This window comes from Macrobrachium nipponense, chromosome 36 (genome assembly GCF_015104395.2).
Source record: "Macrobrachium nipponense isolate FS-2020 chromosome 36, ASM1510439v2, whole genome shotgun sequence".
Lineage (NCBI taxonomy): Eukaryota > Metazoa > Arthropoda > Malacostraca > Decapoda > Palaemonidae > Macrobrachium > Macrobrachium nipponense.
Window position 1 is genome coordinate 34,886,263 of NC_087220.1, and position 15,000 is coordinate 34,901,262.

The 15,000-nt window shown below is 34.6% G+C and overlaps 1 protein-coding gene across 1 annotated transcript in view; it reads right to left on the bottom strand.

The window, feature by feature from the left end:
• Window positions 1–15,000, bottom strand: part of LOC135203308 (zwei Ig domain protein zig-8-like) — a 586,654-nt gene that overhangs the window by 44,447 nt on the left and 527,207 nt on the right. Inside the window, exon 2 of the mRNA XM_064233059.1 lies at window positions 11,978–12,135. Coding sequence (XP_064089129.1) covers window positions 11,978–12,135 — 158 coding nt within the window. The remainder of the gene's footprint in view (window positions 1–11,977; window positions 12,136–15,000) is intronic.

A 15,000-nucleotide genomic window follows, 5' to 3' on the forward strand; every position in this document is an offset into this window, starting at 1 on the left:
TAAATATATATTATATATATATATATATATATATACATATGCATATATATATATATATATATATATATATACATATATATATATATATATATATATATATATATATATATATATATACTACATGATAGATATATATATATATATATATATATATATATATATATATATATATATATATATATATATATATATATATATATATATATATATATATACATATATAGATATATATATATATATATATATATATATATATATATATATATATATATATATATATATATATATATATATATAGATATATATATATATATATATATATATCTATATGATGATATATATATATATATATATATATATATATATATATATATATATTATATATATATATATATACATACATATATAGTATATATATATATATATATATATATATAAATATATCTATATATGTATATATATATATATATATATATATATATATATATATATATATATATATATATATATCTTCTACTTTCCCACTGTTATCCCTTCACTAAGGGATTAGTTGCCTGATGTCCCCTTCCTTACATGCCAAAAGGGGGCCTTTCTTTCCTGTGGCACAGATTGTTAGATAACATGGTAAATGTGAAAACCTACAGGGGTGACAGATTGCTGGGGCTTCAGGCGACAATAGGGGACTCTGCAATCCTAATAATTAATGTCTATATGTCCTGGGAAAATAACAATAATTTTGATCTATACAGCATGACCCTAGGTGAGTTACACAGTATTATTCAAGATTCTCTTGCTGATCATATTTGTATAATTGGGGACCTTAATTCTCATCCCAAAAACATTTTTATAATGAGCTCACTTGCTTTTGTCAAAATCATGCTCTACATATTAGCGATGTAATGCTCCTCACCCCCTCCTTCTATTCATATGTACAAAATAGATCGGACACAATTACAACCTCCTGGCTAGATCATTGCATCACATCTCCACAACTTCATGATTCTATTGATTTTTCGTTGCTTCTTTCCACCATTTCTCGGGTCTTAGCCTCGAGATCACGGCTGAGACAAGCATGTCTCTCCTTTGCTGTTGAAATTAATGCTTTTATTGTATCTTCTCCATGATGAGGTATAGGTTGCAAATCAAATGTGCCTCGCGCTTTACTCCTATAGTCTTCCTAAGAGCTTCGAGCACTTTCCTGTTTGCTCCTTCATATAACCCATTAGCTTCAGGTCTGTATGGAATAATTGTTACTTTCTGTATCCCCATGACTTCTGCTAAACACTCTAAGGTCTTGTTTATAAATTCTCTACAATTGTTGGTCAACAAAACCTCGTGTGAGCTATATCTGCAGATGACCCCATTGAAAAATGCTACAGCTACTTCTTCGGCCGTTTTATCCTTAATTGGAGTACTAGTGAGTACTTATTTACGTATTTAAATTCACAAAAATTACCCAAGATATATATATGTATTTTCTGAAAAGGTCTAGTTGGTATCGGATATGACCCTAATTTGCAAGAAGTTACCCTTGTGGGTTTGCAAGCATTGCACACTGTACACTTTTTCACAAAATTTTCCACATCTGTCCACATATTTTTCCAAGTATACTTATTACGCATCTTATTTTACTTTTTTTCTATTCCCAAATGTGGACTACCAAGCCTGCAATGTACTATATCTAAAATTACTGAAATTAGGCCTTTCGGAATCACGATCTGTGTCGTGTCTCCTTTACTTTCACTAGTCCTTAATTTATATTTAATTTTCCTGACCAACAGATTACCTTCTAATTCTAAACTGGAAAAATGTAACTTATAACCTTTCCTGACTGATTCCTGTCTGAGGAACACTTGCGTCTGCCAAAATTTCATCCTCATCTTTCCTCTGCTGTATTAGACTTATCCCATTGTATAGTCCTCATTATCCCTTTTATCATCGCCTGACACCACCACTGTTATTCCCTATATAACCAGTATGGGCTCCGATATGACCACTCCATATATCATTAGTATCATTACCATTATCACCGCCAATAGCACCACCATTTTCACTGTTACCCATATTAACCACGGTATCCTTAGTTCTGCTTGTATCCTCACATGGGATAAACACACTCTGTATCCCAACCGTTATGTCACTAGCACCTATATGGACTGATATCATGTGTCTCCTATATGCAGGATGACCCAGTAAAAGACACTTGCCTAACGCAACCGCTTTTATAACCAAAAATGGTTCTATTAACACTATCACCAAGAGTAAACTGTATTCTTATGAAATCCAGGGTATTTAATCTATGGGCTTCCACATCTCACACCATCTCCATTAAGGGTTTCAAAGGGTATTGGGAGAACATGGACTGATAAAGATCATAGTCCATTAAATTCACTGAAGATCCTATATCAAAATCGGGCTCTTTACATCCTCCACTGTTCCATATACTATCGGCCTGGGCTCTGGGGCGTCACCCATGAGACCACAATGGCACGTACAAATCATCTGAACCCTTTTTGTTGATCAGCTTTCCGAAAATTTCGACAATCCCTTTTCGACTTGTCTCTCATATCAGCATCTTGAGGAATTCACTGTTTTGCACCTGCCTCTAAGCACCAAGTGCTAAGGTTATCAACCCCATTAATTTAATATATATACCTTATTATGCATCTGACCAGTGCCTTAATATATATATATATATATATATATATATATATATATATATATATATATGTGTGTGTGTGTGTAGTGTGTGGGGTATATATATGTATATATATATATATATATATATATATATATATATATATAATAATATATATATATATATATATATATGTGTGTGAGTGTGTGTGTGTGTGTGTGTGTATGTATATATATATGTATATATACATATATATATATATATATATATATATATATATATATATATATATATATATATATATATATAAAGTTTCGGTGGTATTATTACAATCACTGTTTTTTTAGGGGACCATTCGAGGATACTATCCAAAACGACATACACATGGAGAAACGTTGTTGCATAAAATGAATGATTGAATGTCACTAACCGTAATCATCAAACTAAATAAGTAGATCGTGAATTCCACTGTTATGTGATTGGTATTTTTGTTTGACAAATCAAATTAATTAGGCGAGTTCCATTCAGCCCGAATATTTTGAATATTCATATAATCACCATCGACCAAACTCATAATATTCCCAACCCAAATATAGGTTTCCATGTATGATTGCACTGCTGCTGTGATTTTGTTAATCATATAAGTAATTCATATTCATATATATATATATATATATATATATATATATATATATATAATATACATACATATATATAGACATAGACATATAGACATACAGACATGTAGACTTATAGACATATAGACATACATATAGACATATCTACATACATTTATACATACATATATACATACATATATTTATATATACATATATACATACATGCATACATATATAATATATATATATATATATATATATATATATATATATATATATATATATATATATATATATATATATAAATGAATTTTAATTACTTATATAATTAACAAAATCAAAGCAGCAATGCAATCACACATGGAAACCTATATTTGGGTGTACTGTGAGTTTGGTCGATGGTGATATGAATATTCAAAATATTCGAGCTGAATGGTACTCACCTAATTAATTTGATTTGTCAAACAAAAATACCAATCACATATCAGTGGAATTCACGATCTACTTATCTAGTTGATAATTACGGTTAGTGACATTCCATCATTCATTTTATGCAACAAACGTTTCTCCATGTATTTATCGCTTTGGATAGTTTCCTCGAATGGGGAGAGGTTCCCTAAAAAAAACAGTGACAATGATAACATCATCACTGAAATTTTAACTGCTTCTTCGACTAACCTTGCCGAATACTGTCCCCCCCCCCCCCCCCACCCCCCCCCCCGTTCCCTGAATATTCTCATCTTCTCTGCGCCTTCCAGATCTATCTTTCAAGTACTATAACTTGATTGATGTTGAGGCCACTTTCATGGAATACATTATTTTTCACAGCCATTATCAATTATATGCAATATTCTTGTGATGCACAAAACAAACATACATTTGAACGTACATTAATAGAAGGATTTTTTTAAACCTCTTTAAAATACTTATTAGTATGTACATACATTCGTCTTCTGGATATATACAAACACACGACCACAAATAAGTACCTATTCGTTTACTAGACATATTCCCACTTCCAGTTAAATGGATAAATCTCAATACGAGAATATAACGGGAAAAATGATACATTACGCATACTTATTATTAGACAGTGCCACTGGAAATGGACCACCAAGAACGGCAATGAAAAATGAATTCTAAAGTAAGCTTACATACAGGCTCTGATTCCAAGATTCGCCAGACTACGCATCACCGCCACTTAACCAAGTTTGCTTTTAGAATCATGTGAAGAGACTGCAGACAGGATCTGTATTTTGCTACTTCTTTACCACTTCCAGCTTCAGAAAGGAATTTTTTCTTTCAATTCGAGTATTCTCAGTGTTTTGAAGTTTAATAATTAAAAGTTGTACCTTGAACCGGTGTCGCTGAAATCATTTTGTTTGGAGTCTCCTTCCCGCACTGCTTTCCGACCCATTTTTCATGTGTTCCCGGTTTACTCTCCCTAGCTGGAGGAGCAAACTTCTTTCACTCTCGTCTTCACTGTCATCTTCATCTAGTCTCCGACGCCCCGTGACCCAAAACGCCTCTGAAAGTAAGTCACTGATGTCGTTCATCTCCGATCACCCTTCTTAAGGTGCATCCACACGGTCGAACAATGTCCGACGGACAAACATTGCTACCAAATAACAATTTGTCTGCCGGTCTTTGCCTTGTGAGCAGAGTAAAAACAGTGATATACAACCTCATCTGGTACCACTATTTGTTGCCAGATCTACTTCCATCGTTTCTCCGCTTATGACGTCATCCTGCTTCGCCTATGATATGGTAACAATGTGTGTCCGTCGGACATTGTTCGACCGTGTGGACGCACCTTTACAGTTCTCATCTAAGTGTGTAGGTCCGGGTCTTCAACAAACCGTTCTGCTGCCCGCAGAAACTCTGCTGACACCGTCACATGTTATTCGACCGCGGATTGTGCAAAGGAGCATGTTCAAGCCATCTACCTTCCACCATTCTCTCATTTGCATATGCAACGTCTGGAATTTCCCTCGCGGTATCATTTCTCACGCTATCGTGCCATCTAGCTTTACATATTCTTCGTAAAGCTTGATCTTGAATCAACGAAAGCTTTTAGATTCAGTTTCACGGCATACCACGATTCTTGTTCAGAACATAGTCAACTTATAAATAATCTTACTTTCGAATGCAATTTAACTAGAATCATATCAAAATCTTAATTTGCCTATCCCTTCTTTTTATTTGCTTTATCTAGTCTTTTACATAATATCAGCTCAACAGAGCTTGTGTTGAACATCAGTATTTAACATCTGAATAATTAAACCTCAATAATCCTTTATCTATGTATTGTTCACACCGCCCTAATTAAGTGTTTTTCTTGGATTTATTTTAACTTTTTTTTTCTCTATATATGCTGTATTTTATCGAGGAAGCCTTGAAAATATCGTGTGGTGCTTTGCTGAATAAAAAGGCATCATTTGCATATTCTAAGCTTCTTACGTTTGTCTTCACGCCTTTGTCATCCTTCTCTCCCATCTACGCTATTTTAATAAAATCTACGACAGGACAAGGTGAAATAAACGTTCCTATATAGCACCACGCTGGTTCCTGTAAATTCACTTGACAAGATCCGTCAACACTGAATTTGCATCTACTTAGTTCATGGATGATTTCAATTAGGAATGCCCTAAGAACAAAAGTCCTTCCATAATATGCGTTTGGATTCTGGCAAATGCAATCTCGTAATCAACAAAAGCCATCAGAAAGGGAATTTTAAATTTATTACACTGCAGTACATCATGTCTCGACACTACTGATCTGGGCAATCCAGCGTTCCCTAAAACCAGCTTATTCTTCTTAACGTTTTTACCAACTTATTTCTCCAGCCTATTAAGGTTAAGTATTCACATTCACACTATTTTCATTACAACCGACATAATCACTATGAGTGAGCTGCCACGTTCAGTCAGGTCACCTTTCTTTTGTACCCTCGGCATGGCTTTCGATTCCAATTATCAGGCTCTGTTTCCTCGTTCCAAATTCAACCTCTGCAAAGCCGTCTAATCAGGGTATCCAGTTTCAGCTAAAATCATCTCTGCAGTGTTATCATAACCTAGGATTTCATACCTCCAATTTTTTTTCTTTATTTTTATTTCCACGTTGAAATCTGTGAATCCATTCACAGACTCATGCAGACCTTAGTTAGCCTCAGGTAAAGGAATCAAATTATCTTCCAGATATCTTTTCACATGAAATCAAAATTGTTCTGCCCAGCGGTGTCTTTCTTTTTCTAATAGCATAACAGACGAAGTTCTCCTTTTCACAGAACTGCATTCTCTTTTTTATGGGTCAATAATTTATACGTTTACAATATTTCATAAGATCTTAGAAATATCTATGTTCTGAAATGTTTCACGAGAGCAACATAGACCGCACGTCTATACAAATATAAATACTGTCCTGATTCTAAGTCTGATCGTTATAGTTCTGCAATAAAAACAACTGCAGGCAAATTGCGTTCCTAGAAAATATGTAAGATGCAACTGTACTTTATTCCACTTCCTTTATAGCTGACGGTAAATATCCGCAACCGATGTCATTGACACTTCTGTCTTGCTTCTGATTGGTCGACGGACCTGAACCGTAACCTCTGGCGAGTTGTAAGGAGCAAGAGCTTTCGTTCACCTCCAACAATATAGGCTGAATATAACACAAATTAAGCATTTCCAATTCGTTTAATTACATTCATTGATTTCATTTAGGTAAGATATAGACATTTAATTTCTCCCATTCCTTCCTGCGTAAAGTAAAGTGCCAATCTTCGGTTACAAGGTACTGAACATGAGTGACTTCATTTTGGCAATGTAATTAAGTTCTAATTAAATTTCTAATAAACATTGGATTTAAGAACCAGCAGCTTGAATTATTCAGTAAAAACACAGAAGGGTAGAGAAGCCAACAATTTGAATGTCAGCGGTATAATGGGCTGTAAAGCCTTATGAAACATATTCTTCATCCACGTTGAAAATGTTTCTGATAAACTCCCGCAAGATATAGTTTCCTGATACATTCCAACACAAACGCATGCATAATCAAGGTACTGAATTCCTCAGTGTGACCTATGCACGTATCAAAGCGGAAAAATCGAGGGAAAAAAAATAATCTATTGTCCCACACTTACTCAAGGAACTCAAAAGGTAAAGGGATGGTTAGAAAATGACTAAGAATTATCATAAAATCTCCAAACACAATCAGGGAAGGGAATACCTCGTTAAATAACTTTACACAAAATTTATTTAACATTTCAGTAATTTAATTTTATATAACGTTACATTTATACACGAGTGTAAAAACCCTTAACCAAAAAATGCACAAAGATTAAAACCTAACAGTCAGAAAATACTGGTCAAGTTATTTTACAATTAAGGTTATTTATAAAATTTCAATAACTTTAATCCACATTAACACGAGAAGGTTCCGAAGTGACTGAGTGCATATTTTAATGTGCAGAGGAAAAGCTATGCCAGCGGCTTTCCATTTAAACATAGCTCCAGATGATGTTAAGAGGTCCTCACTACACCTCTGTGAGAGGACTTGACCTCGCCACTGCACAAGTTCCCGCTAAAAATAAAAATCAGGGACGTGAATATCTAAAAATCTCGAAACTCATATCTGACCTACACCTACCAAAATATCTAAATATCAATTAAATATCAATTCAATGCAGGCCAGAATTAACACTTCACTTATCCAATCAATAATCAAACTATCATGTGAAAAACTGTAAAACCTAAATAGTAACAGGTTCATATATTTCATACACTGCATATTATAAGTTAGTCGTTACTTCATTTGGACAAATGGGTTTAGACTTTTCAGCGATACTAGAGCAAGGACAAGTCCCGTACGCTGACCCTTAAATATGTCGACTGGTCTGACGAGAATTCCGAAGAAAAATTTCATGGGTGGCTACGTCCCGGGACGGCATCCGTTTGGAGAATTAGTGCTTCACGATGATTTGTCGAACCTTTCAAGACTTTGACGACATCGATGGCAAATTCGTAATGATAATTAATCTCGACGTACGAATAAGGTTCACAGGTGTTAACTGCACTTCAGCTACGATGGAATCCCCAAACAAAAATACATCAACTGAAAGAATTTCAGATTAGTATAAAATCGAAAAGTTCGTTATTTCACTCCTTCTTCGCCATGGCAGAGGACAGTTGGTTCAGCACGAGTGATGGACTGGGACTGCCGCTGTAATTTCCTCCAACAGCTGTGAAAATTTTTTTCACTTGGGTTTGTAACTACCCGGTGGGCAATTAGCGCAAGGACCTTCCCCCCAATAGTCCCGCTGTTACTAAATAATGTGAAAGTTTTTTCAATATCATCGACATTAAAAGATAGATTATTAAAGCAGGGATCCGACAGTACATTAAAGCCTCTTCGTTCGTCAGGCCTAAGGAATAGCATGAAATTGCATAGTGCAGAAATTTGGAAGAATAGGAGAAAGAAGCAAAGGTACCAGGTATCACCCATTAGTTATTAGCAATTGATTCTATGACTGAAATTTTAGGATGAGGCTTCTAGCCCACGTCCTGATCTCCAATCTCTAAGTGCCACACTCTATTCGATATTCAGTATATGTATATATATATATATATATATATATATATATATATATATATATATTATATATATATATATATGTATATATATATATATATATATATATATATATATATATACATAAATATATATATATATATATATATATATATATATATATATATATATATATATATATATATTTGGCAATGTATATATGCATGTATGATTGGTATGGGCGCCCGGGCCGGCGTCGGTCTGACGGGACTGAGATTCGGAATGGAGATGGGTTTCCACCCAGGGAAGGTCGAGACCTACGTTCGGGAGCCCAGAAACCCCCGGGAGCCCGGGCTCCCAAAACTTCTACAGAAGTGGATTACTACTACTCCGCGCTCCCAGAAACCTATGGGCGGGTCCTAGCTAGATTGGTCCGACACCAGAGCATAGTTTATGAAAAGAAAATAGATAAATCAAGCCCCAACTGAATACAGTGAGGAATTGTGAGGAATGCAAATCTGACAAAACAAACAACATCCTTGAAAATGAATATCAAAATGAAGCGTCATAAACATATATGGAAAGAAAAATTCTTGGTGTTGGCAGAGAGATTCCAATTCACCAGAGAGCCTTTTGGTTGGCTATGTTCTTTGTTTTTCCGTCCTGTGACAAAATGAACAGGCGTTCCGGAGAGCCCACTCTTGAGCACGCTACATAAACAAAGAACATAGTCTACCAAAAGGCTCTCCGGTGAACTGGAACTCTCTGCCAACACCAAGAATTTTCATTTCCATATATGTTTATGACGCTTCATTTTGATATTCATTTTCAAGGATGTTGTTTGTTTTGTCAGATTTGTATTCCTCACAATTCAGGTCGTGGTACTGTATTCAATTGTGGCTTGACATATCTATTTTCTTTTCATAAACTATGCTCTGGGTTACACGGACCAATCTAGTTGGGATCCGACTACGGCGGGTAACCCAGCTATGTACATACATCCCCACACACACACACACACACACACACACACACACACACACACATATATATATATATATATATATATATATATATATATATATATATATATATATATGTATATGTATAAAGCTGACAGTCGGACTATGTATGTATGTATGTACTATATGTATGTGTATGTTCGTTATAGACAGCAAAACTACCGAATTAAACCAACGGCGGACCATATATGTACATTTTAGCTGGATACCGTTTTCACCGGGATTTCCAGCGTGATATCCGTCCATGCTAACTACTTTATTATTATTTGTAGAGAAAAGAAACCTTATTCTGATAGAATCCTTAAGAAGGATTCCAAATATACTCTTTCTTTTCTGTGATGAAAGATAATGATGATTTAGCGGATGGTTTTAACCACGTACTGCTCTGGTCCGAAAATCCGGCCGGATATACTGCCATGCCAACTTCTTTAAAGTGGATGGGTAAAAAAACAATATGCAGCTCCTCAGTCCTGGTAAACTGAGGTCGGTTAATTTACGAAAAAATACACTAATGGAAAGAGGAAGATATGCGAATGCAAATGGTGAAAGAAAAGAATTTAAACAGTTTTCCTTACCTTCCACGAGAAGAAGAAAATGACTGTATACAACCCTTTGTGGGGCCTCTTTTACAAGACAGTCGTAAATTTACCAAGTTGAACACGTTTTTTTCTAATAGATACTTTTACTTTATTTTATAAAGTTATAATTACAACTCACACAATATCAAAATAGGTAAGAAATAAAATCAGTAACAAATTCTGAGCATATTTGTTGTAAAGTATTTTCATAAATTTACCAAGAACGAAGATTCAGTAATTCTTTTGGATTTGTGTATGTTTTTTGTAATATTCATTTGCACTTTTCTTTGCAAAATTACATTCACAACCGACATACTATCGTAAAAAAAAAGAACAAAAACCGTAAGCAACCCCTTGGTATATCTATGAGCAAATGTACAAAAAGACGTTATGTGAGACAGAGACACAGTATATTCTCCATTGAAGTCAGAAGCAGAACTGAAGTCTTGAGATGCCAGAATCAGATTCGTGATTTTAGCCAGTGTAAACGTTACCATTAGTGAACTTATGGGCTATAAAAGTAATGGCACTTCTTTCCCGCCCGATTCCTTCCTAATCAGTGCCGCTAAATATTGTTTCTCAACAGAATTAAATTATACACCACCTAAAACCCGTTATTACTACCTCTGAGAGCCTATCCGTCCACTAAGGATTAATATTAGTTGTGGAGAAAAAAAAAACATTATTTTGGTACAGCTTTTCAACAGAATTCCAAATATGCTCACTACTTTTCTTCTAAGAAGAAAAGGACGATGATATTACGGTTCAAAGTTGGACCTTATGTGTAGATTTTATAGTGGGTGGTTTTTATCCAGGTACCGTTTGATCAGGATATTTGGCCAAAGATTTATATATTCGGCATTTAAAAAAAAATAATATTGGGTGGTGAACTTGCACCGTAATCCGGCCTACGGTTGCTCACCGCCAGGGCTGGGTAGTATCATAATCAGATGGTCCTACCAGTATTAACTTATGCATCAGAAACTTGAATCCTTACTAAAACCTAAGAACATAAGCGAGTTACAACTCAAAGAACTATGGAAAAAATAATGATAGGAATAACAATAAGAGACGGAAAAAGAGCAACATGGACACGAGGACAAACTTAAGTAGAGGATAATGTAACAACAAGTAAGAAAAAGAAATGGGCGTGGGCAGGACGTATAATGAGAATGTCAGATAATAGATGAACGAAAAGAATAACAAAATTGGTCCCTAGAGATTGCAAATGGAGCAGGGGAAGAAAGAGAAGACGATGGATTGACGAGGTAAGAAAATTTGTAGGTATAGAATGGCATAGAAAGACCATAAGCAAAAGGGAGTGGAAGAACATATCTGAGGCCTTTGTCTTGCAGTGGACTAGCAACGGCTGATGATGATGATGATGATGATGATGATATATATATATATTATTATATATATATATATATATATATATATAATATATATATATATATATATTTTTTTTTTTACATATACAGATAGATAGATAGATAGATAGATAGATAGATAGATATATAAACAAGGAAGAATAAACCTAGTACTACTCACGGTCCTGTTCCCAATAGAATGCACCCGACAGTGGAGTTCGCACTGTCGCCCAACGTGGGCTGTCTGGTTGGCCTTCATGGTGGGGTCGAAGTAAGGCTGATCGGTCACCAAGGAAGGCATCAGGAGCATGTCGTCACCAGAGGTCATCCTCATAGTGGCTGCAAGAGTAATAAAATATACAAATTAGAAAATACAGGCATTTCCCGTGACTGCAAAATGGGCATTTTTCAGAAGAAGACTGATGCTCTTCATGGCCATAAAACGAAAGTAATAATTCAGTAAGAAATGTTGATATTTAATATGACCTGAAAACGAAGAGATTCTAGTCAGAGGAGGCCAATATTCTATATGGCAGTAAAATTAAAAGATGCTATAAAGCGAAATTTATGTTTTATGTGGCTATAAGTAAAGAACAGCGGAAACGGAGATTCATATTTTACATTCTAAGAAATGAGTAGCATATAAAAATGAGCTTGATAATTTATATTGTTATACGACAGTATGAAATGACTGATATTTTCCATTGCCAGATAATGAACAAGTATCAGTAAGAAGAGACTGGAAGTAGATTTTGCAACTTCATCCGGAGTCTGACAACTGTCACAACTAATGTTGTCTCTCGTAATAAGACAAATGAGTAAAGTTGATAAGGTCAACAGTTAGGATTCTGTATATATATATAGATCTATATATATATATATATATATATATATAATATATATTATATATAGTATATATTATATATATATATACATATATTAATATATATAATAATATTATATATATATAATAGTGTGTGTGTTGTGTGAATGTGCTTGGGTGTTTGCTGTGGTGTGTGTGTGGTGTGTGCTGGCTTGTATTGTTACTGTACAAGGTGAAACACGAGTTCATGGAAATATTTTTGGAAAGGAAATGAAAGATAAAGTCATTCTGACACAGTAAAAGTACTATGAACATAGATATTCTAAGGCTTTGTTTGTCGGTGAGGTGAATTTAGAAAAAAAAAAAAAATTAAATAGCCGTTTATCACGCTGCTCTCAGGCAAGTTAGATGGCTCACGGGATGTTCGAGTAGTCAGGAGTATAATGGCCAGAGTTGTGAAATACATTAGGCAACTGGATTGCTAATTTTCTATTTAGGATTTTTTCTTGCAGGTTATTGAAAAATATAACATTACAGTCCCTTCAACTAGCAAATCACCTGCGAAGAGACTTCTTGTAATCTAGTTTTAATGATTGGCTTTACATATTAAGAAAATAGTGTAAATGTCCTTGGCAACACTTATGATCGTTGAATTCTGGCACACTCTGCCCTGCTGGCTCGTCACGGAATTGTTGAATCAGGAGTCGGGACTAGGCCTACACCTGTGCTTAGTAAGTGATGGTGACGGTAGTCATGATGGCAAGGGAAATGCAGGTGGGGAGGATACTGTCCTTTGAATAAAGGCACCTTTTTTACTCTTTTGATGACTGAATTATTAGTCAACCTTTGACAGGAACAAAAGAAAAAAATGAATTTTCAATAATATTCCCATTCTTTTCCATCTGACAGACACAAAAGCCTTTTCATAGGTGCATTTTTTCCCCTTTGATTGGTGTGTGATGAATAATTTTGGTAGGGTTTGAGAGATTTTTGAATAATACGTTTTAAATCTTTGATCGGTATGTAATGAATAGGCTTATCTTCGACGTTAGGGATATTCCATTAATTAGTCTTGCTTTTCCTTTATTTATTAGAGTCCCATGAATACCACTGACGGAGAGGGATAAGGTTTTAATGATGCATGCATCTTTTTTTACTCTTTGTTCAGTATCTAAAGAATAGATTTGATTTGGTGGTATTTTATTCACATCGGCCTAATCGGTGAGTTCCTTTTTTTCCATAACAGGGGAGTTTACAACCGTGCAATCTAGAAATTAAACTGTTGCAAAACCCATTCCACATTGCTGGATAGTATATTATTATCAAATTGTATTCATATATATTATTGTTAGTCTCATCTGGAATTATTTCACTTCCAGGACTGGGCTCAGAGTCGTATGCCAAACAGACGTTTCTCTTGTGTTTGCCGATTTGCCAAGAGAGGTCCACCCAACGGGACTGGTATAGTTGTATGACTAGTGGAATCTTACATACCTCTTGTACATGGTCCATTTATGTATACGTCGGAACTACTTCCTGTATTAATTTCCAGTTCGCTGATCTATCATACATTTTCAATTTAGTGGGATCTGTTATCTTTATTTTACAAGTGTGCTTGTATAGATAAAGTAAGTGTTAAAAGACAGAATTTTCACTTGGTTACCTACTTCTGCTTATTTGTCCTTTTTTCTATGGTTATGGTATTTCGGGGCGTTGCAAAATCCTATTCATCACAGTAAAGTAATCTCCAACCCCAACCCTAATTGTATGTTTCTGTAATAAGAGCTCTCTCTCTCTCTCTCTCTCTCTCTCTCTCTCTCTCTCTCTCTCTCTCTTTCCTAATATCACCAGCAAATTTTCATTACGTTTCCTGTTTGCATCCCTCCAAGTCTCTTCATTCATTTCAAGTCGAAAGGTTCTCTCCAATTCTCTTTTAGTCTTCTCATTTTTCATCTTAAAAAAAAAAAAGAAAAAGAAAGAAAAAAAACCTTAATCCCAATAGATTATTCCTCTTTACACAGGCTCTCAGTCTCTCCAGTAACATAAACAAAAGTCTTCTTTTTCAACATTAGCAGAATAAGCACTACTGATCCTGACGCTGATTAGAAGACGCTGAAAAAAAAAAAGACAAAAGAAAAAGTGAATCTTTTGATGTGTCTGTCAAGGCTGTCTGCGCAAGTCACAAACATGTTAAGGTGGACACTTCTTTGATCACTTCTTTCAAGGTAAACTGAAAGAATATTTATTTTGCGTTTTTTTATTTTTTAAAATTAAAGTTCTTTGACTGGTTATGTTTTACTGTTTTTCTCTCTTTCTTGTTTTAGCCTTTTCTAATGATGTTTTTGACCGAGGTAAAAATAATTTTCTTTTCACGTTCAGTT